This window comes from Cyrtonyx montezumae, unplaced genomic scaffold (genome assembly GCF_038088225.1).
Source record: "Cyrtonyx montezumae isolate F1298 unplaced genomic scaffold, pur_monq_1.0 scaffold_25, whole genome shotgun sequence".
Classification (NCBI taxonomy): domain Eukaryota; kingdom Metazoa; phylum Chordata; class Aves; order Galliformes; family Odontophoridae; genus Cyrtonyx; species Cyrtonyx montezumae.
In genome coordinates this window covers 115168-138661 of record NW_027071992.1, presented here as the reverse complement: position 1 = coordinate 138661, position 23494 = coordinate 115168, and the positions used below count along the sequence as shown (strand labels likewise).

The 23494-nt window shown below is 40.1% G+C and overlaps 2 protein-coding genes across 3 annotated transcripts in view; one reads left to right on the top strand and one right to left on the bottom strand.

Moving 5' to 3' along the window:
* Window positions 1-10684, top strand: part of CERT1 (ceramide transporter 1) — a 76836-nt gene extending 66152 nt beyond the window's left edge. For both annotated transcript variants that reach the window (XM_065739800.1, XM_065739801.1), the window contains 7 exons: window positions 1321-1416; window positions 1938-2070; window positions 3186-3256; window positions 5011-5139; window positions 5924-6053; window positions 7286-7422; window positions 8467-10684. In XM_065739800.1, the coding sequence (XP_065595872.1) occupies window positions 1321-1416; window positions 1938-2070; window positions 3186-3256; window positions 5011-5139; window positions 5924-6053; window positions 7286-7413 (687 nt within the window). In that variant the 3' untranslated portion in view covers window positions 7414-7422; window positions 8467-10684. The remainder of the gene's footprint in view (window positions 1-1320; window positions 1417-1937; window positions 2071-3185; window positions 3257-5010; window positions 5140-5923; window positions 6054-7285; window positions 7423-8466) is intronic.
* An 8903-nt stretch (window positions 10685-19587) lies between these two features.
* On the bottom strand, window positions 19588-20409 carry MED18 (mediator complex subunit 18). Its single transcript, XM_065739700.1, has 2 exons — window positions 20328-20409; window positions 19588-20254 (listed from the first exon to the last, which is right to left on the bottom strand). Exons 1-2 carry the CDS (start codon window positions 20398-20400, stop codon window positions 19701-19703), a joined length of 627 nt encoding a protein of 208 aa, XP_065595772.1. The 5' UTR covers window positions 20401-20409; the 3' UTR covers window positions 19588-19700.
* Between the last annotated feature and the right edge of the window lie 3085 nt (window positions 20410-23494).

The following is a 23494-nucleotide window of genomic DNA, read 5'->3' as shown; positions in this document are numbered from 1 at the left end:
TTTAACTTAAGGAAACCAAAGAATAGGACTGATGAACTGTGTTCCTCTGTTCTTAACCACATTTTCTAAAAAGTACATTGTACAAATAAAATTACTGCATTTAATTAAAAATAATGTATTTCTGTTCAAGAACATGTAAGGAAGGGAGCAAGTATTCTTTCATTCTGCTTATCTGCTTTCTCACTAATGGCTGCAATTACATTTCATATGTTACGATGCCCAGTGTACTTATAAAATATTCCTGTAAGCAGTGCAAAAACTACTGCTGCTTATGTTTCTGTTTTAAGCTACCCTGTTGGTCAGTTTACGTAATGCTTATATGTAGTACTTTTCCTTAAAAAAAAAAAAACAAAACAGTAATTGAGGTAAGCAGTGTCAGTCAGGTGGCATTACTTGTTGTGACAGACTTTAGTGGTCCTCTACTGTTTTAGGTGAAGCTTAGTAGATTGTTTACAATATTTGTAAGCATTTCTCAGTAGTGTATACCTTATTGGTGCTTCTCTTTTTATTTGGAAGAGTGGGATTTGGTAACAGGATGGGAACAGAAATAGCATTATAGAATGAAGCAGCATATTGAAAATAGTAATGCAAATAAAAAGACATTTCTCAGTGTCATGCAGAGCTTTTTATAAATGAGGTGTTCCCATAGCTGGATTAAAATATATCAAATATTTGAACTTTAAGAAAAGCATACAACTGTCAATTTTAAATGAATGATTTATAATAGATAAGTCTCTGCATCATCTAATATTTTTTGAATGTGTTTGTGTGTTTCCGAATAAGCAGTTGTGCAAAGGCTCCAGTGAAGTGGAACAGGCTTGTTTTGCTGATGACTGAGAATCACAGTTGATCTGTGTTCCTGTGTTGGGTTTGCTGGTGTCAAACCACAGTGCTTCTGCCCTGCCCTCACCATCCCAACCCCTACACCTGTGTTGAGCTTTTGAAGCATTCTTTATTGGATATTGGCCTTCAAGAATCACTAGGCGTTATAATTCTGTTTTGAGATACCTGAAGTGAAGTAATTTTGTGAATGCTGAAGTGAAACAGTTTTCAGGTAGAAGTAGGAAGTGCTGACATTTCAAGCATACAAAGGAGGAATGGGAAGTATTTATAAGTAATTAAGTTATATTTTAAATCATTATTTTGTCTTTTGGTTCTGAAGCATAGCAGTGTCTGTATCTTAAGTACTGTATCTTAACCTTGGATAGAGAACTCTGTTGTCCCAGTTCACTGCACAGGATTAACGTGCTGACATGTGGCTTCCAGTCCTGTTCAAGAAGACAAAAAAAATTTTCAAGTGATCTTTTTTTTCCTTTAAAGGTGGAAGAGATGGTACAAAACCATATGACTTATTCCTTACAAGATGTAGGAGGAGATGCCAATTGGCAGCTAGTGGTTGAAGAAGGAGAAATGAAGGTAAGCATCTGGTTTGTACTTAGCTGGTGTCAGACATCCTTGTTCTCTTTGAATACTATCACTCAGCAAGTCATGCTGTTAAAACCTCTGAGGATAACATTCTTTAAGCTGGAACTAGAGTTAACTAGAAATGCAATGTCCTCTGTAACTTCTGGAGTCTCTGTGGATTCCTTCATTCTCTCCTGCAAGTACCTTGGTGCTAGAATGGCATGTAAATTCAAAATGAGGATGTTGCGTGATAGTAAGCTACTGTCAGCTACTTTATTGTGCTTGTGTGGGTCCTTATACATAGTGATAATGTAGTTTAGTCCTTTTTGTGGTAGAGACTCAAAGTAATGTTACTTTAATGTAAAGTGCCATCTAAGAATGTGTGCAGTAGTAGTGACAGAAAAACTGTCTTAGCAAGTTATTCATGCATTAGTATTCCAGCTTTTTAAAAGCTGATGTTGATGTCTAAATTGTTTCATATTTCAATTTTGACAATTTCTGTTCTATACCTCGTTCTTTGAATTTGATCATAGGTATACAGAAGAGAGGTGGAAGAAAATGGAATAGTTTTAGATCCTTTGAAGGCAACACATGCTGTTAAAGGGGTAACAGGGCATGAAGTTTGCCACTACTTCTGGAATGTTGATGTTCGTAACGACTGGGAAAGTAAGGAATGTTTTTACATCTTGCATGTTTGTTAGTAATCATAGAATTTCACAAGTTTGAAGGGACCCACGGGGATCATTGAGTACAGCTCCTGGCTCCACACAGGACCACTCAAAATTAAACCCTATATCTGAGAGTGTTGTCCAAACACTTGAGCACTAGCTGGCTTTGTATTGTGACTACTGCCTGGGGAAGCCTGTTCCAGTGCCCGACCACCCCTCATGGGGTCTCTTGTCCACTAGTCTGTACTTATTGCCCCATCCTAGATGCTCTTGTTATACTTCATGAAGATGGTGCTTGCCCAGCCCTCGGCCTCATTATCTTTCTGTACTTAAGGAAGGTGACAGCTCCTCTTTGTTTAGTGTCATCTGCAAGCTTACTTATTATGCATTTAAGTTCTTTATAAAAGTGTTTAAGAGAACTGGCCCTAAAGTGGCCCCCTGAAAAACCCCACTAGCGATTGACCGCCAGTCTGATGTTAACCCATCTACTCTTTGAGCCCGACCCATCAGCCAGCTGTTCACCCAGTATTTTATGTACTTGTCTAGCCATATGCTGGACATTTCACCAGGAGAGTATGGTGAAAAGCATTACCTAAAGCTTTTGCTAAAGAGACCACATCTTCTGGCTCTTCTTTGTCAGCTGGATGGCTAACCTTGTCATGAAAGGAGATTAAGTTCATTTTAAAAGGATTTTCCCTCATGAACCCTTGTTGGCTGTGACCCATAACTGTTACCTTTCACATGTTTTTCAGCAACTCCCAAAATAATATTCTAAAAGAAATAATGAAATGAAGTAAATGAAATAATCTTCAGAGTGAGACTGACAGGCCCCTGATTACAGCAGTCTTCAGTATTATCTTTTTTTTTTAATCTATGCCTTTTGCCAACTTCCAATCAATTTGTACCTTTCTAGATTCCTAAGGCCACTGAAAAATTTGAGAGAAGTCTTGCAATGATACCAGCCAGCCAGCTCTTTCAGTACCAGGGAATTAATCCCATCAGGCCTTAGACTCAAATGCAAGCCTGAGTCAGCATATCAGCAAGCATGTAGTTCAAAATATTGGCGTAGTGTCTGTGCTTGTTTACTGATATATTTTATTCCTGCTTTTGTAGCAACAATTGAAAATTTTCATGTTGTGGAAAATTTAGCTGATAATGCAATCATCATTTACCAGACACATAAGGTAAGAGTAACACTTCACCTGTATATACATCCTACTGAAACAGTACTCATAACTTGTTTTGAAATGCTTCATTGACTTAACAACCAAAAATTTTGCTCAGAAAGCAAACTAGTTCAGAACAAGTTCATTATGAAACTGCAACTTTGTCAACTATCTGAGCTTGGCTACGTGGCATAGCTGTTTGTGAATATCTGCTACACTATGTAACAGCAAACGAGAGCTGTTTAATATTATCTATAATAATATCTCTTCCAACAAGGCAATGGTTACCTAAAGCAAACTGAGGCAGTAAGGCAACACTGCCTATAAGAAAGAAACTCATTCCATTTCATCATCCGTCTTTTTACAATAATGCAGGCTATTGTTGACTACAAATATTTGACATATGCACTTGCATTATGACATGGTATAGTTGGTGATACAATATTTGGTATAATATTTGGTTTTGTGACTTGATTACAATTCTTGCCATCCCCAAACAGTTCCGGTACAAATTCACTAGATGTTTCATTGAATTGTAATTCAACAGTTAAAACTTAAAAAGGTCCAAAAAGAAAATTTGTCACTGTGTATATATTTATCTTCAGTCTTGCCTGATGACAAGTACTGGTGTACTCAGATGCTTGAACAAATACTTAGACAATTTTACCAGTGATGGTGTTGCCTTTAAAATGCCACAAGAAGACGGCTTCAATTTTGAGTATGACTGCTGTATAAACTTTACAGTGTTATGGTAAAAGCAACAGTTTTTGTTGTTGTTGAACGTCAGGCAAATAGCTTCTGTATAGATTCTTTTGTATTTTCATTAGACACTTTTACTCTGAAATTCTTTGTTGGAAACTTTCCAGTTTACCAAATCTGTCTTGATGAAGTAGTAGGTCTTAAAAATACTAGTTAAAATATTTGTTTCTTTTTCTCTACCTCCATGGTTATGGAGGCCTAGACACATCTTCAGTCTTCAGATGCATGTATTTATACTTAGGTTTTCAAAGGCCTTAAGTTTTTGCCTCAGTGCTTTTTTTAATTAAGTGCAGCTGCATAACCTGATACACATCTGTACAATAGTTACGTTTTCTTTTTTCAGTTATGAAAACTGTGCAAAATTACTAATATGAAAGCATGGAATCATTTATATTTGAAGGGACATTAAAGACCATCTAGTTCCACACTCCCTGCAATGAGCAGGGACCTGTCATCCTTATGCTGCGGGCCCCAGAGCTGAACATAGTAGTGTGGGTGGGGCTTCACAAGGGCAAAGCAGAAGGGGACAAGTACCTCTTTCATACTGCTGGCCATCTCTCTTTTGTTGTAGTCTGGTGTAGATTTGGTTTTTCGAACTGCAGGCGCATATTGCCATCTTATTGAGTTTTTCATTCACTGTCACTCCCAAGTCCTTCTCCTCCAGGCTGCTTTTTATCCACTCATCACACAGCCTGTATTCATGTTTGGGATTGCCTTGACTCAGGTGTAGCGCCTTGCACTTAACCTTGCTGAATCCAATGAGGTTCATATGGGCCTATTTCTCAAGCTTGATCCAGATCCCTTCTGTCTGCATCACTCAGCTTAGTGTTGTCTTTGAACTTGAAAGGAGTGCAGTTGATCCCACTGCTTGTGTCATTAATAAAGATATTATACGGTACTGGATTAAACTTTTTTTTCACTATATAACTTATATAACATTCCTGAACTCGTTTGCCCTGATTGTTTTGATTTGTTATGCTTTGATAAGCTTATGATGGGACATTTCTCTGCAGAGAGTGTGGCCGGCTTCCCAAAGGGATGTGCTATATCTATCTGCCATCAGAAAGATACCAGCATTCAGTGAAAACGATCCTGAAACATGGATAGTGTGCAATTTCTCTGTGGAACATGACAGTGCTCCTGTAAGTGCTATTTTCACTCTATCTAGTTCTGCTTTCAGAACATTCCTATTGCACTTTTCTACACAGTTTTTCTATTGTATGTTGATGGTGTTGCAGTAAAACGTAAAATAAGCTGGGGGTTGAGGAAGGTTTGCAAAATATTTTTTTTTAAACTGTGTGATACAATGACCTATGTGTTTCAAGCAAAAAGCTATTTTTGCCTTATCTCAGCAGTTGGCATATCTAAAGTGTTGCAGGAGAATGAAAACAAAATTTCTATGTATTTGAAAAAATTTTAAAGATTTGTAATTTTGTGTTGAACTGAATTGATGAATCTTCTGTTTTGTCAGATTTGGGGATAGCTTGTGTAGTTTTAGGTATGGGATCTATTAAACTTCCAGCGTACATCATTCTGCAGATACCAGCAATAACTGTTATTTTTGGAGTCTTTCTCTTCTTGTGCCTATGCCTCTGCCTGCTTGTAAGGGAATAGTTGCTGATGACTGTAAAAGCATTATCCCCTCAGTGCTTTATTATTTGTTAAAATAATTGAAATAATGTACTTCTAGTACGCATTGAGCAAACAAATGTGAGGTTTAGGCATTCGGTTCAGTCCTTACTTACTGCATACCTTCCCTTTTGTTTGCATTCATGGTACATCAGTGTAGTTCTAGAATGCAAATTCTTTAAAAAGCAAACTCTGGATTGTCTTAAACTTTATAGTAAATTAAAATGTTAGTAATCAAGTAGGAAGGAATAGGCTTACTTTGAGGCTTACAAGTGTTTCTTCATTTTTCTCTGGTAGCTGAACAATCGCTGTGTCCGTGCCAAAATAAATATTGCTATGATATGTCAGACATTAGTAAGCCCACCAGAGGGGAACAAAGAAATAAGCAGAGACAATATTCTATGCAAGATTACATATGTAGCTAATGGTAAGTCTACATTTTTTTCTATGTATTTTTTCAGTGTGACATGATAAATGCTCGTTCTAATGAGCTAGGTGCTAGCAGGAAAGACAGACAGCACAGCTTCCTGGTAAACACGGGCAGTGTTGGTGATCTTTTTGTTCAAAAAGTTTGAATTAATGTGCTACAGGAGTCATTGGAGGGGAGTTATTTGTGGTGTAACATTCTGGGAGGAGTAGTGTTTAGCTTAAGTACAGAAATTCGGGTGGAGGAGGTGAGGTGGGAGAATGTCTGATGGTTTGGCTTTTTATTCATGTTCTGCTGTCATGTTTTTCCCCTGATTCATCTTGTTAGGTGGAAAAACTCAGCATTTAAAAAGATAGAAATACATTTTTTGAGGATGTTTGTAAGCTATATAACTGTTACATATTTTTTTAATGTTTTTTAACTGTTTAGTATAGACCGTAGATATATCAAAAGTCAAACTGTATTGTAACTGTACTCAGTATTTAGCAGTGTATTACAGTACTGGAATCACATACCTATTAGATCATCTCCTGCAGCTACAAAGCACTTTGAGAGTACTTCATGTGCTTATTATTTTTAACCATCTATTACATGATTTACAAAAGAGGACTGCAGAATGAATTCTGTAAATATTTTCAATGTAGGAGTGATATACCTTGCAGTAAATCCTGTATAAATAATGATACAGTGCTAACCACTGGGTGAAGATGTTTTTTTTCCTATTCAAAAGTTTCCCAATTATTTGAAACATAGACTTTCCATGACAAATGCTGAACTATAGTTATATATAAAGTAGCAACTTGTTCAGCAAAATTTAAGCATATTTAGAAGTCTGTCAAGAGTTTATAAGACATAGACTATGTAGCAATTCTGCAGACAGATTCAGCAGTAACTGGAAAGCTAAGATTGATTTCTGTTTCCTTTTAAACAAGAAGTAATTTGATGCTTGCTATTTTTTCTTGGAAGAGCATCACCTTCCACTTGGGCAGTACTTAGAGATCCACAAGGCCTTACATTTACTGTTTTCTAAATAATGGCATCACAGACCTGGGTTGAATGTGAATATTATGAGCAGGAAACACTGCAGTACAAGCTGTAATGGCCTAAAAAAAGTTCTGATTTTTCATGGTTGTTTCTTTGGAAATGGGTGCAGGAATGCGAACTTAAAGACTTGTTTGCAGCTTTTAGAGGATCTTCTGCATTTTAATGCCTTTCTTCTTGTCTGCTTCTAGTCAACCCAGGAGGATGGGCACCAGCATCCGTGTTACGGGCAGTGGCGAAACGAGAATATCCAAAATTCCTGAAGCGTTTTACATCGTATGTGCAGGAGAAAACAGCTGGAAAGCCTATTTTATTCTAGTATTAGCAGGTACAGGCTCATTTTTAATATCTTAATTCACAGTTATAAATATTTAAGGCCCAACAGAACCATGCAATATAGAAATCTGTCATCATTGTAGTTCTAATGTGTATACAGTATGTTTTTTTAAATGCATGTATTATCCACATGAAAAATAATGCTTGATAACATGTCACCCTTAGTTATCGTAGATTTTTACAAGCTCATCTTGAAAACTTTTTTGTGCATGTCTGTATTATTTTACCTCAGCTGTCACAGATGTTCTGCGTTTGTTCTAAAAAGAATACATACTGAACTTTCTCTAAAGCCATATGAGGTTTTGCAATCTTTAAACAATGTTGAAGTACTACTAAAATTTGAATGTTGTAGAGGTCAAAGTATTATTTTTTATTGACAGAATAGGTAAGATGTTCTTAATGAAGGAAGTTTTCTGGCAGACCAGTGTCAATCACTAGAATATTTATAAGCTGTGACTTTAATTTTCAGTCTATCTAATAAGCCTAAGAAAGAAAATGGGTTAACAGATACGTTCTGACGATAATGCCAATATTTTTTGTACATGTCATTGGGCTAATCTAAGCTAATTAAGCATGTAAATGGTGTTGCATGAGGAAAGAATTTCTCAGTCACACAGTCGGTCAGACCTAAGCCTTTGTAAAAAAGTAAGGCTTTGCTTACTTTTTCTTAGTGTGGGCTGTAAACCATCAAATTTGAACGACACAGTGCTATTTGAGAGCTCTAGTTTAGGGCAAGATCTGAAAGTGAGTTCTGTGCATGACACAGGCTGTATCTGTTTTTATGTTCTACTTGTTATGTCAGATTTGAAGTCTTTGTCAGCTGATCATTCTGCTAACAGGCAGTCCTGTGAATTGGATTTTACATACTTAGCCATGCGTTGTCAGTGAGAGTGTAGGTGAACCTTATGTGTCAAAAGCATGTCATGAATCAGTAGTTCAAATGCGATTGTAGCAGCAATAATACTATTTATGTGGTTTAACTATTTTTCTTATTAGTGTTTATACGTTGCTCTATTTTGTTGTTGCTTGTCTGCAGTGATCAGAACAAGACTGGGTGAGCATTCCACGTTGGAGAAGTGACCATACCTAGAGCACTCCATGCTGGAACGAAGGATCTACAGTCTTCTTGTGGCCCAAATTCTAGGCTTTGTCTACTGAAGTGAAGAAATGTTGCAACACCATGAGGTTGAATATTTAACACTAGCTCTCTCTCCTGCTAGCTTCTCTTGCTGAATTGGTGTGTAATTATAAATACATGTATTGATAACATGTATATGGCTCTATTTTTATTTGCTTACTTTAGAAGAGGAAGAACGTACAACTTTGAATCACCAACGTGGGTTACTGCTTTAATTTTAAACAACTTGCAGAATTTCACTGTCAGTCAGTCTTCCTCAGTTAATTGCATAGTTTTTGTGCATGTCTAAAAAGCACAAAAGACAAATGCACATATAGCATACTGTATGTGCTTTATATGCACAAAAATCTGTGGTATTTTGGGGGAGGATGAAGGGTGGAGTTCAGTAAAGCCTAGTGACTTACTGGCAGGTCTTGTTTTGCTTTGTATAATCATAGTTCATTGCTGCTGGTTTCTGTAATGAGTCATCTTGTTACATAAAATGTCAGTTAATAACTGAGGGCTGTCAATATCCTTATGACTTTGCCTTTTCTATTGTCTTACTCTTATGAAGATCTTGGTTTCTGAAGGAGTAAGAGTGTGAAAAGCTTTATTTTTTTCCAGATATCTTTATATTTCTATTGTATTTTTTAGTTACGTAATGTGCTACAGAATTTTTGTTATTAAACACGATCCAGAAATTTCTGGACGGATTCTGTATGAAAAGGCAAGAGGCTGTGCGAAGGCTAAAAGTCATCTGTCCGTGCTGTATGTGGTCTGCTTTCCTGCATGATATCTAGAGGGCTTTTCTGAAGCTGTGAGAAGGTACACTATAATATTTATTGAAGTAATTTGGACTACATAGGACAACATTCCCGATCTAGAATGAGGATGAGTACGTTACTTTCAAATCCTGCATGTGATTTCCTCATCTTAATAAAGCCATGCTATGAGGTTCATGTAGAAAACTAGTTGCATTGATACCTGCCACCTGATCAGAAACCTGTCGGATCTGTGACAATGCATTGGTCTTCTTGGAAAGTTCCCTTTAGTTGCTGTGAGAATTTATGTGTCAGATGCTTGCCTGCCTTAGATTCTGGGGATGCTCATTGGGAGAGAACTCCCACAGACTGGTACTCACTTTGAGTTATTTAATCCACGTCCTGTAGTTGGAAAATATGCAGAGGCTGCTTGGTGTTTCGTTGACCTGTATATCTCAAGAAAAAAAGAAAGAAAAAAAAAAAGCTTCAGATATCTATTTTTCTCAAAAGGAAGGTGAAAGTTGTATTTGATAGAGTATAGTAGATGCCTGAGAGTAAATATAAGAGAGTTAACTTAATAAAGATTTGGTGAATGATTAAGGGGATATTCACAATGTTTGAAAAAAAACATGTTCTTTTACCTGTTCATTATCGAGATAAAACCATACATAAGACATGATTACACATGCACGCAGGTTTCATGCTCCATAACTGTACCTTTTTTATTTGCCTTTCTATAAAGGTGTGCATGGAATATGCCTTATTACAGAATTATTCTGTTAATTTGAATACGTAGAAAAGTGCCTATATGGTAATGCTAGTAAGGCAAACAAGACAAAAATTTATACATGTTTACTATATCACCAGTGAGCATTTTATATAGTGATGTTAAAAAATAATTCTTATACCTCAAGTATACTTCATCTTTTTACAATCAACAAAACAATGGTTCATTCACCATAGCCACTGATGGGAACTTCAAAAGAGAAAAAAAATGTCTAAAAGAGTTTAGTTTCCTTATTTGCCATTTCTGGTAATAGTTGTTGAACAGAGGTGAGTAACTGTTTCTTAATTTAATTGGATAGCTTTATTTTACAAAGGTATGGAAAGTTTACAAAGCAGTATATAAATCTTTTATCATTAGTTGCATTTGCACTAAATGTGATGTACTTTTGCGATTTATTCTGTAAATAAAATTACACTACAGATACTCTTTGTAAAGAATACACTTTACTTTTAGATATAAAAGGCACTGGTACTTCACTGCAGCTAGCCCTGCCCAGTCAGTGTTGTAAGAGGCTTCTTAGAAACTGTGGAGGGAGTTGCAAGATTGAGACATAGGTAATAAAAGACCTCCTAAAAATGAGTAAATGAAAGCAGTTTTCTTCAGGCCTCTCAGATCATCTGAGTGCAAGTAGACATCAGGACCATTCTTCCAGAGGGGATCTTCCTGTTATGGTTTTATAAAATTTCTCCTGAGCTGAACCCCTTTTCCAGACACTGCCACAAACGTGAGCACTCTGTGTTCTCTACAGCCTAATGAATGTGTAGGCGTTATACAGCTGTGATTTCCTTTGCAGAAGAAGCCCCTTGCTCTAGAATGGATGTTTCTGTGACTCGGGCCCTTTTGAAGGGCTGAGGATGTGGTGGTGGTCTTCTCCATTGAATATTGTTCTCCGGATACCATCGTTTGGAGAATTTCAGTGTTGCCAAACTAGATCTGAAGGAAATAACTGGATAGAACTTGTGGTGGGAATGAGGGCGAGCAGTAGTCACTGTTAGCCCGTCTGGGAAACTCAACTTACCTTGCAAAACTGCGGTGTGAGAAATACAGTGCATTTCAGGGGCTGGGGGGAAATTTAGTTCATTCTTTTAGTTAATTGGGCTGAGCTGGCTTATCTGAAGTTGTGCAGATTCTCTTTAAACTAATCAGATTGTCCACCTGTATTTTTGTCACGTTGTACAGATATAACGCTGTATTTGAATTGCCACTGTTCATCTACAGACTCAAAACATGAATCATATTTTTGAGTACCCTGAGTGTGTAGAGTGTAACTGTTATATTATAGCTTTATGATCCTAATGATAAGTTTTAAAAATTAAAAGTTGGCTCTTCTATGTTACAATCACAAATTTAAAACCAGTATTTAAAGTGAAAAGTATTAAAAATTATGAAGAAAACCCTTGGTTTGTAGTTATTTCTAATTTTCAGTGCTTTAAGGAAACTCACTTCAAGATGTGTGAACCGTAACCAGTTGGATTGTGTATGAAGTTGTATAGCATACTGCCACATACGTAAAACATTGGAGAAGAAGCAGCTTGCTTGTACTGCTGAGGTTACTGAACTGAAAGCTGGAATGCCACATGAGCTGTTTATATGTGGTAAATCTCACTCTGTACTAGGATATCAGAAGCATGTTAGAAGATATTCCTCTACACTGCAGTTTTAATATAGAGTACTTCCAAAGCTGTACTTAAGTTTGTGTTTGTGCATACAGAAATAACAGTATCACGAAAGCACGTGTGTGGAGAACGGAGATGCAGGACTGAGAAATGACAGAAATACAATAAACTTGTATTTTGTTTCTAAAATAGGAAGAATTCCTAATGGACCAGTAGCAGTCCCTCCTTTATTGGTTGTGCAGGGATTTCTGCTTCTTCAGCAATAATAGGTGAAGTTGTAGGAACTGTGCAGGTAAGCAAGATGAGAGGAACAGCTTGAAGTGATAAAAATGGCATAACTTACACACACAAAAAAAAGAAAATTTACCTTAAACTTGGTTGCATCAGGCTTTTTGTAATGTAATGCAGCAGATGCTGTGAGTCTTTCTCCAAGCCCTGCCTTCAAATGCAGCTATTTAATCTGGACAAAAAAATATATATATCTCTCCCTGTGCCCCCTCCTATTACACCTTAAAAAAAATGCCTTTTAAGTCCCATAAGTTCTGCTTGTGATTAATAAACACGTGCTTTCTAGTAAGGGGAGGCTGTAGCCATCTGAATAACTACAATATAATCTGACTCTAGATATTGATAATTAGTTATGCCATGCAATTTACCAGTGTGCATGACTCATAGCATTGCTGTTATCTTTACTCTTCAGTTATCTTTACTCTTGAGCAATGAAAAGCTTCATATGAGGAGAAAAGTGTTTCAGTAGATAAAGAGGAACGCTGTCAGGCACATAATGCTCAAAAGCATTTCCCTTCATTTTTCTTAAGGTTGTAACCACTGATACAGTAAGGTGGGTTTTTTTTTCTCCTATGTTAGAATAAGGATAGGTGAATTTCTGCAGTGTTAAGTTGAAGCTAGTTATCTGAAAATGAACTTCTGAGGAGAACAAGGAAATATCTGGGTCAAGCAATAGTTGGACTTAACTGTTGTCTAAAGCATGAAAATTTCTCTTTAATTAAGACCTTTTGGTTCAGTCTACTTCTGTTTGAACTGGTCTGCCTGAATTTCTGTGTGGGGCTTTCTATCACCATAACATTAACAAGCCTTGTTCCTTTAAAAAAAAAAAAAAAAGTGTTTTTTAAGTGTGCATAGTTTATAGAAGTACCTTGATTAATCTTCAGAGATAAGAAGTAAAGGATCTGAGAAGACTTGGAAGCACTTGGAAGCAACTATATGCTGCAGATTGAAGTATAGATTCTGCTGCCATCCTGCTCGTTTTTAAAGCTGTAGTCGAGCCCCAGGCTTTGACTCCCTAATTCTGTTGCTGTTCTGAGCCACCAAAGGCATTGCAGCTGGATAGAACAGCCACATGCAGCAAGTCTTCAGTGTTTGACCTGTCCCTCCACATGCTAATTCACCTTCCAAGCTTTGTCTGAGTTCTTTCTGATGCAATGATAAGTGCCTACACACCTGCTGGTCGCTGTATGTCTTTATGTTTACTTACAAATAGGTATTCTTTGAAAAGCATGTGCAGCTCAAGACTTGTCATCTATTTAATTTCCTTCTAAACTTTTGTGTGATGGGATGGACATTCCCAAGATGATCCTTTGGCAAGTGACTCCTAACTGGTGTTATGCTAATAGGATATAAGGACAGTTGTGAAGAATTTCACCAGGAGGGATGGGTTGCAACTGAGTCATGAAGCAGCCCAGCAAGTTCAGCTTCCTGGTACGGCCAGAGCCACTCCTCAGTGCCGGGGAAGTTATGCTGGGTGATGAGCATCAGCCACGTGAGTGTGTGAACAAAAGAACTGTAGGCGTGTCTATATGCTCCACAAAAGTAGACCCATGCAGTCCCCGAGCATTAATCCAGTTGCATGTTATCTTGACCAAGTTCCTATTTCGAAAATTCCAGCTGTTAACCTGAGTAGTTTCTTCCCTAAGCTTTTCAAGGCAGTAGTAATTGAGCTGATACATGCAGTTGTGTGTTGATACAACATGCCAATGACTCTGACAGCAATTGGTGTGTTTTAGGAAAAGGTGAAATGGCTGTAAGTTTCTGTAAAGAACTTGAGAAGTGCTTTTCTGATTTTTCCAATTGTTTTTATTTGAAAACTCTGTGCTCAATTATCACTAAAATAGAGTAACTGTTCTACTATCGAGAGAGGTACTCAACAAGCAGCATCACTGTAGTTCAGTTAGTAGCTCTTCTGTCATAGAATGACAGAAAGGTTTGGGTTGGGAGGAATCTTAAAGCCCACCCATTCCAACCCTCTGCCATGGGCAGGGCTGCCACCCACCAGCTCAGGCTGCTTAGGTTGGTGGCTCTGCCTGTGGTGGGGAATTTGGGACTTGATGATCCTTGGGGTCCCTTCCAACCCAAGCCATTCTGTGATTCTCCTGTCACTACACTGTTTGTCACAGAGTCCCTCCCCATCCATTCTTCCCTTTTAAATACTGGAAGGCTGCTGTAAGATCTCTCCAGATGGAACAAGTGCAGCTCCTTCAGCCTTTCTTCATTAGAGAGGTACCCCAGCCCTCAGAGTGTCCGTGTCACTTTCTCTCGACTGAGTCCACCAGTTCCATCTTTCTTGTGCTGGGGCCCCACACCTGGACACAGAACAGCAGAAGGGGACAGTTGCCTCCCTCTCCCTGCTGGCCACCCCTCTTTTGATACAGAATTCACAGCTATCAAAGGAATGGGAAGGGACCTTGAGAGCATCAGGTCCAACCTCCTGCTAAAGGAGGAACCCTACAATGGGTTGCCAAGGTTGGCATCCAGGTGGGTATTGAATATCTCCATAGAAGGAAACTCCACAACCTCTCTGGGCAGCCTGTGCCAGCGCTCCGTCACCCTTACCATAAAGAAGTACTTCCACGTGTTAGTATGCAACTTCCTGTGTACAAGTTTCAGGTCATTACTCTTTGTCCTGTCACTGCATGTGACTGAGAAGAGCCTGGCCTCATCCATTTGCCTCCCACCTTCCTTTGGGTATTTATAAACAGTCTTCCCCAGGCTGAACAGACCCAGGTTACTCAGCCTTTCTTTACATCGGAGTAGCTCTAGGCTTTTTGTCATCTTTCTGGCCCTAAATACATCTCAGGATGCTTTGGCCTTCTGGGCTGCAAGCACGCATTGCTGGCTCACTTTCAGCTTTTTGCTCACCAACATTCCTAAATCCTCCTCTGCAGGGCTGTGCTCTACACATTCACTGCCTGACCTCTGCTCTATTCATTCATTACCCAGCCTGTACCTGTGCCTGGGATCGCCCTGACCCAGGTGTAGGACTTCACACTTGACCTTGCTGAACTGATGTTGTCCCTGTGGGCCCACTCCTTGTGCCAGCCAAGGTCCCACTGTGTGGCATCCCTTCTCTCCAGTGTCACCACACCGCTCAGCACAATGTCACCTGAATGTGTGCTGAGGGTGCACTCAGTCCCATTGTTCGTGCCCCCAGCAAGAATGCCTGTGCCAATACCCACCCCTACAGAACACCACTTGTCACCTGTCTTCATTTGGACACTGAGCAATCTTAGGGTGCAATCATTGAGACGGCTCTGAGCAGTCCATTTGTCAAGTCCACATCCCTGTGATTTGGAGACAAGGATGTCACGCAGGAGGGGTGCAAAGCTTTGTGAGGTGCCAGGGCTGATAATCTTGTTTAATTCTCAGTGCTGCTTGTCAGATGTGAGGAACCCAATACTGAAACTGTGTCAGCTGCTCATTAACTGGGACAGCCCAACTCAACTGCAGTAAAATAGAAGCAACAGCATTTGTAGATTTATTTATTTTTTTTAAATCCTCTCACGGTTTTAATGCTGGCAAATTCTTTTCTAATTCTAGCTTTCCTTACATGAGAAACAACTTCACACAAAGTATTCAGTGTCCTATCTGTTCCCACTACGGCCTATTCCAGTGCTCTGGCACCCCCAAACTGAAGCAGTAATTTCTCACATTCAGACAGAACTTCCCATGTTCCAGTCCGTGCATGCTGCCCCTGGTTCTGTCTCTAAGCACCATCAGAAAAAGCCTGCCATCCTCTTGACTCTGCAGGCACATTCGGGCCTCTGGAGTTCTTGATTGCACTTACCTATCAAGGGAAGACAGAACTCTTGACAAAAATAAGAGATATTCAGTAAGTATTTGGATACCACATGCATGCATCTGATGGCCTTCTCCAGTCATGTTTATAGCATATGGTTTTCCACTCCAGATTTTCTAAAGAACTCTTTCCCCATATTCTCAATAATGCCAAAGGGAGAACTTAGACACATTTCAAATGTGTTCCTTGACATAAACTTTCCAATCTGTCTCTTAATGTTTGATTCAACCTCTCCACTTCATCACTGTGTTTTTGATGGAATACCTAAGTCCCGTTTGCAGGAACCCAGGTATTTCTTGGGTTGTTTCTGCTACAAAACAAGGTTCTCTGTCTGACAAGAGTTCTCTTCCTGACAAGAATCCTCCTGGAATACCAAATTTTGAAACGGTTTCCTGTAGTAAAATGTTGACTATTTCTTTTGCTTTCTTGGTTCAGCACAGGAATGTGTCAGGCTGCCACGAAAAGGTAATAGGAGTGCCAATACCAATGATTATTTATACACGTTATGCTTAGGTAATTCAGAAAAATACTCACAATTCCCCAGGTGCAGAGCCCCTTTTCACCTCTCCTAGGGCTCCTATGAATTTTAGTATCGTTTTAAAGACAAATCCTGCAGATCTGCACAATGTTTTTGGCAATCAAAGATGTATTAATTCCCACTGCATACCTTCATTCTGTTTCAACTAGTGCTTCTACCCACACCTCAGTGAATATTTCACTCCCAGAGCTAACTTATCCTGCCTCCCATAAGAGTCTTAATATTTAAGACTTTTCAGCAAGAAGAGCTCCTACAGTTACTGACAATTCTATTTTCATGGCAGCTGTTTCCTTTGACAACATCAGTATGTTCAGTCTGGCAGGCCTTGCACTGAATTGGATTTCTAACTAACTGTATCAAATAATCTCCTAATTTCTGTACCGTACTTGATAGGATTGCCTTGAGATTATAGAAATTCTTTCTTTCCAAATCACTGCATGGATGTGTATTACTCCAAAGGCATATCTCAAGTCGGTACAAACATTAACTCACTTTTCCTTTGGCAGTTTTAATGCTCCAGTCAGAGTGATTGACTTTCTGAGCCTACATTCTGGCTGGCAAGGGTCTTAATTCTGTTTCTTCTTCACAGTTATAATTGCACACCCAGAGCTTTCCAATCTCCAAAGCTGCTTCCATCCATGAAAAGGCCCCAGTCAGGATTTTCCAGGGGGGTATCCCTTAGGTCTGGTTGGATGGAATATACTTGTTCAATTGCTTGCAAGCAATCATGAAATAGCTCTTCTTCCTCATTTACAGCAATGCAGGATTCAAAATACTTGACGTTTTCAGCATCACATCAGTAAAGTAAGTGACAAGTTCCTACCTTACTGTTGCTCCAATTTAGCCAGAACACTACCAGAGTAAGGCTGTTCTTAAGTCCTTGGGAAGCAACATTCAGCACAGCCCACTCTTCTGCCCTGTCCTGTTTAAAAGCGAACACCTTCTGGCCCTGCTCTTCCAAGGGACTGCAAAAGAAATCATCTTTCAAATCCAAAACTGTAAACATCAGAATCAGCTGTAGCTGTCAGCAAAGTGTAGTGGTTAGATACTGCAGAATGCATGTTGGTAATATTTGACTAACAGCTCTCAAATCCTGTACTAATCAGTAAACTTGAGAACTTGGCTCTTTAACAGGTAGAATCAGAGTATTACATTCAGATTGGATTCTCGGAATAGCTCATGCTTTAGAAAATTCTTGGTTACATGCTCCAGCCCAGCATGGGCCTCTAGCTTCATAGCTAGAGGATATTGTTTCCCTCTCTCCAGTTTAGCTCGGGGCTTCAATTCTACTTTTACCAGCTTGGCACACGTGGCTCTCCCAGGCTTTTGTGTCACCAACGGAATAAGAGGAACTAACACATCTATGGCTTCAGGTGGAATTTCAGTCACCTGTTTCTCCTTGCTTTCTTCTCTCAAGGGTTTCTGTAATAAACAGGCCTGTGCAGGCCAGGTGTTATCTTGCAGAATGCACATCCAAATCCGGTTCTTGTCAGAAGTTAACGTCAGTTCCTAATTTCATCAACAGACCTCATCCCATGAGAGATAAGGGCATTCTGACATATACAAAACCTCACGAGTTGAAATGTTGTTTCTAATATCACATTTAACTGGGTGTAAAAAGGGTTTCTTTGCTTTCCCGTGGCCACGACTACTGGCATAGAATGTTTACCTAAATGTCCTTTAAAATGGCTTGTAACAGAAAAGTAGCTCCAAGGTCTACTAAAATAAAATAATTCAGTAACTTCATTCTCCTAGATTCTCCTGTGTTACTCTTCCTCTTTTGTACTTTACTATATTCTTCTGTGTATCCTTTTTGTTTATTTTCCTTTTCTACAACTTCTGTAGTTACATACATTATAGGCAACAACTTCAACCAACTGTGACACAACCCTGAAACACTGTCAACTTTCTGCAACTCCTTTCAGACATCAGTGGCCAACTATCCAAGGAATAACTTACTAAACAGTTTTATTCTCTTCCCCTTCTGGGTCTAAATCACTCCACTTTCTAGGTGTCTCACGTAGCAGCTCTTAATGTGCTGGTGGGTCCTCAGCATCATGCTGATGCTCTGTGTCACACTATTTAATCATTAGCAACAGTATTCAGATCCCATTTAGGTTCTATTTCAGGCATAAACCGTTCTAGCTGTTCCATTGCTATTATCCTCATTTTCCCCATTAGCTTTCTCCAAAAAGAATGTGTTTGTGTGTGTGTGTGTGTGTGTATTCTCCTCAGGGAATAACAACTTGTTCTGCAAAACCTGTATATCTTTCCAAACACAGTTACAACTTAAGGTAAGGACTATGAACGCTCTTCTGGGTGTTTATGATCCAATAGACTGCTTGTGATTAATCCATCTGGAGGTAGAAAAAGGGAACCTGCACTCACTCACACAGGCGAACCAGCAGGCTCCAGTTTGTCTCCGAGGAGCCTGAATGGCTGTGCTGGCTGTTGTGACAGCCCCGATTCAGAACAGACCATGAGCCCCTTTGACCTCATGGCTTAACTTTCTCTTAGTTCCTTCCCACCAACACTCAGCACAGTCATCATTTATCCCGTCTGTGGAACCAGACATTAGCAAATGCACATCTTCTTATTCATCATTTTTGCTTGATACGTTTTTATTTCCAATATCACAAGCAGAGCAACATCTCTTCATATTTTTGGTCTTCCCAGACTCAGTATCACTGAAGCCCTCAAATTAATTTCCATAAACTCATTTTTCCATCTAGTATAATAATCATTTTACAACAAACGCATTCTGGCATATACAAAAATTCATGAGTTACAACTTTATTTCCAAACTCACATTTAGATAGTTTAAAAAGGATTTTATCTTTCATTTTCAAGGTTCCCATTTCTGGCCACTTTTCTCCATCCGATTTATACACCAGCCAGCACTGCAGACCACAGTGTGGGAATATGGCCTTGTTACTCTGCCACACCAAATGCTGGCTAAGTGTCGAACAAAACAAAAGCAATAAATCGAAGCCCCAACACCACAAAGTCAGTACTGCAGTTATTACTTGTTGCACCTTCAATGCTGCTGAATGCTCCAGCAAGGGAGAGGAACCAGTGGAGCACCTGAGCAGAACACCTGCGTGCACAGGAGTCCAAGCAGTCCCCGCAGTCCCTGCTGGCTATGCTAGTCAAGCCAGTTAACTACAGACTTTTTCAAGGCGCTCCCAGCTTCCAAGTCTGCCTAATTCTATGATTCTATTTCATCACGCCAGCACTTTCAAATGCCGACATCCAGACTCAGATAAAAGTACACGTTTACTATACCTAAAGAGACACACACAAGGATTTGAACGAAGGTCAGTTCCTGCCAGAGCACCAACCTCAGCACGGCTTTCCGTCACATTAACCTTTTAGGGTCAATTTTTTCCAGATGCACCAAGGGCTTCAGCTGCTCCGCAAAGTTCCTCATGTCATCAGAAACCACGTCCTGGCCTGCCGGGGCCACGACGTTGAGCTCCACAAGGTAGGACAGGGAGAGCGGCTCAATGCTCTCCGTGTTGCCCGGCATCAAGATGCGGAAGATCTTGTACACCACGATCTTCATGATCCCCTTTCGGAACACGTGTCCCTTGGCCACGAACTCGTGGTCCATGCGGAACCCCATCTCCACCAGGAAGTCCGTCAGGTTGTCCGAAGTGGCGATGTCCACGCAGTTGCGCACCAGCGCGTGCCGGCTTTTGTCTCCTATTTCCGGCTGCCCCAGGTAGCGCAGGTGCCAGGGCATGGCGGCCTTGTCCATGGAGCGCCGCGCCCGCAGCACGAAGGGGCTGGCCTGCTGCCCCTTGAGCAGGAACACCATCTCGTGGTCCAGGAAGGTCTCCGGCTCCATGTTGTCGCACAGCCCGCGCAGCCGGTGCAGCAGGCTCTCCAGGCTCTGGTCCAACACGCTCCCTGTGCCGGACACACACAGCTCAGCCGCCCCCTCCCCCGCTCCCCTGGTGGGGCCGCTCGCCGCCCGCCTTACCTTGCAGCAGGTACTCCATCATGTTGATGGTGCCGCCCGTAACGGGCATCATGGTAACGGGAGGCGCCTCCATCTTGGCGGCGGCAAAAATGGCGGCGGCTAGAGCGGCGCGGCCTGGCGGAGGCAGCGAGCGCCACCCGGCGGCCTGGAGGTGCGGCGCCGCCCCGGAGCCGAGCGGCTCCCCTCCCCCCGCCCCGCGTGCTGTCGAAACACAGTTACGCCGTAGACGTTTTATAGAATGCCCTAATTTCGCTGTTAAAAAGCCGCTGAGACAGCTAGGGTTACTCAGTAAGCGGCTTCGTGCCGCAGCGGGTCAGACAGGGACGCTGCGCAGCTCCGGAGCCCGTCCCCTGCTCTCTCAGCATCCCTTTAGATGCTGACATTCCGCTCTCGGGTCTCCCTGCAGCCTTCCCTTCTCCAGGAAGAACCACAGCATCTCTCATCCTGTCCTGCGAGGACGTCTGATATTAAGGGAATACTTAAATTTGCAGCATAGCGACAGTGACATCTGGCACATAACCAGTGACTTATTACCAGTCTCGGCGTAACACAAATTACGATTTATTTGGTGCTACTGTGCAAAACAGGAACATTTTGCAAGTGAGATGATCCCTCAAAGAGCCCCCAGTGACTTCCAGTCTTGGCCGTTGCATGTTGTTTTCCAGGTACGTGACTGTTCCCCATGGATGTTACATTACCATTTCAGGGTGCTTTATCAAATACAAAAAAACTTGCTGCCAGAACATTTTTTTTGTGAGTTTCAAGCCCTTTGCACTTACCTAGGAACAATTTCCACATCGTAGCCCTGCAATAGTTCCTGAGAAGGTGCAGTCCTGCTTAGTCAGAAACTCTGTCCACATGGTTGGATTCCAGACTAGTTTTACCAAAGACTCAAACCAAGCAGGACTCCTTGTACTGAAATAATTGGGCTGCACTAATTCTGTGGTGATGTCGAAATACTCTACTGCATGCAATGGAATAGGAGTCCTGTGCTTTCTTTAATTTCCTGCCAACTACAAAATAATAACCCCTGATTCTGGTGTAAAAGCTGTAGAGCTGCAAGGACTGAGAAAAAAATCAGACTGCATTGTCTGTTCAATTAGAGGCCAAAGGACACAGCCGATATTAAACATGGGTGTTGAACCACAGGGGGGGGAAAGTAATAGTACATATAAATAAATAATAAGTGCCTTTTTTTAAATCTTTTCAAGGAAATGCACAATAATAGATAAGCATAATGGGTGAAGTTAACTAAATGAATAATACCAAACGGTATTGTTAGCCAGTATTTTATAGATGGTAGAAAGATTATCAGGATGGAAAAGAGACAACCAATACAAAGAGAAATGCTCACCCATCTCTGAAGATTGAGGCTCACAGGGGAAAAACTACAGAAAGAAGGGATCTCCAACTAGAGATCCTTTCCTGATGAAAAAAAAAAAAAAAAGCCTTTGAAGCTTTTGCTGTGGTGGACTTGCAAGGAACTGCCAGAAGTGCAGTTGTACAATTTTCTGGAAGATAGGACAACAGTACCTTCTCTTGAGGCCTGTCTGTCTGGTTAATGCTGAAGTGAGAGCTCTGCCGTTTGGGCAAAATGCATAATTCAACTTTAAAGGGAATAAATGCAAAAAGGCTTCTGCAATACAGGTGAGAAGTTCTGGTATCACATACCCACTGTCTTCAGTACTGTACGCTTGACAGAGCTTTCCTTAACCTTGCAGGTTGATTGCAAAGTTGTATCACTACATGAGGAGGTCATCTTAAAGTACCACAATTAAGCCAGCAAGTTTGGGATTGTTTTACTGAAACTGAAGTAGTTCTGTACCAAAATGTACACAGTTTAGTAATAATAATACAAAATGATTATTCTGCAAGACAGAATGTCAGTTAAATCCACCAAAAGGAACACTGAGACACCATTTATTGCCAGTACAGTGTTACTTTAAATTAAGCTCACTGAATGAAGATAAAGTAGTTCTCCCTTAAATGAAATGGCAGCTATTAACACCAATACTGCAGGGAGATACATGTTCATGATATTTACATGCTATCAGAGCATATCTGGCATGTAGCATGACTTCATGCTTACAGAAGCTTTATGAGCTCACTACAATAATATTGATTTGTTGATGTACTACAAAACAACCCAATGAACTATACTGAATTTGTACTTTAAAGAGCACCTCTGCTAGCCACTCTTTTAGAAGTACCACCACATCCTGGTAAGAAACCCATCTAGTCAATCCACCCATCTGCCACCCACACCCCTCCTCCCCCCAAAGAACATCAACAACCACGTGGACAAATTTTCCTCCCGTGATCAGCGAGACAGGGTGATACTAACAGCAATCTTCCAGAGGGTGAATCGAACTAGAATACACCTGTGTTTTCTATATTACATTAATAACACCTGAGACTGCTTCACTGGTCCAAGTACAGAATTTTAATACAAAATCTGTTGCATTAGCATGTAATTTCACTGAATTCTCTTAATTAGTACTTTCCATTAAAAAAAAAAAGGAAAAACTTAAAATAAATATCCCTCAAAAAGTTTATAAGGAATTAAAACATTAAAAAAAAAAAAACAACCCTGCAGTATTAAAGAACAGTGTGATTTTCTGACTTCATTTATCTCAGTGTAAGCAGTGGATACACACCAACTCCTGGGGAGTAAGTGTCAAACACCAGGAACAAAAAAATATTAGTAATATGCAAGCATACTGCACCTTAAGAGACTTCTTTTAAGAGAAATGTAAACATCTGTTACTGACTCTTGCTGTTTGAATGCATTCCTACCCAAAAACCACAGGAAACTGCACTTGTTTGAATTATTGAGCTCTCTGACAAAAAATGAGTTTCAACATTTTTTTTTGTACCTGAACTAAATGACAGAACGGTTAAGACACTGCTTTTTCCTACTTCAGTATACATTATAACTCAACAGTTCAGCACTTTGTAGGTCACAAGCTCTTCTTAAAGTAATAATCTAAATTGTGAAGACAACCATTGAATGTTGCTTAGCTGCAGAAAATTAAGTACTATAAATAGACAGAGGTTTCTGTAGGGCTAATGTGATCTGACAAAAATCGTCTCAGAGCATACGACCTAACTTTAACATTTTAACAAGATTAAAACTGGGAATTCATGGAAAACAATTAGGTTTGCCA

What these genes read in the sequence shown, in the direction of transcription:
- MED18 (XM_065739700.1), bottom strand. Translation starts at nt 20,400, where the DNA reads ATGGAGGCGCCTCCCGTTACCATGATGCCCGTTACGGGCGGCACCATC. An exon ending in GATGGAGTACCTGCTGCAAG is followed by an intron (nt 20,255 to 20,327) that starts GTAAGGCGGGCG and finishes TGTCCGGCACAG; the next exon opens with GGAGCGTGTTGGACCAGAGC.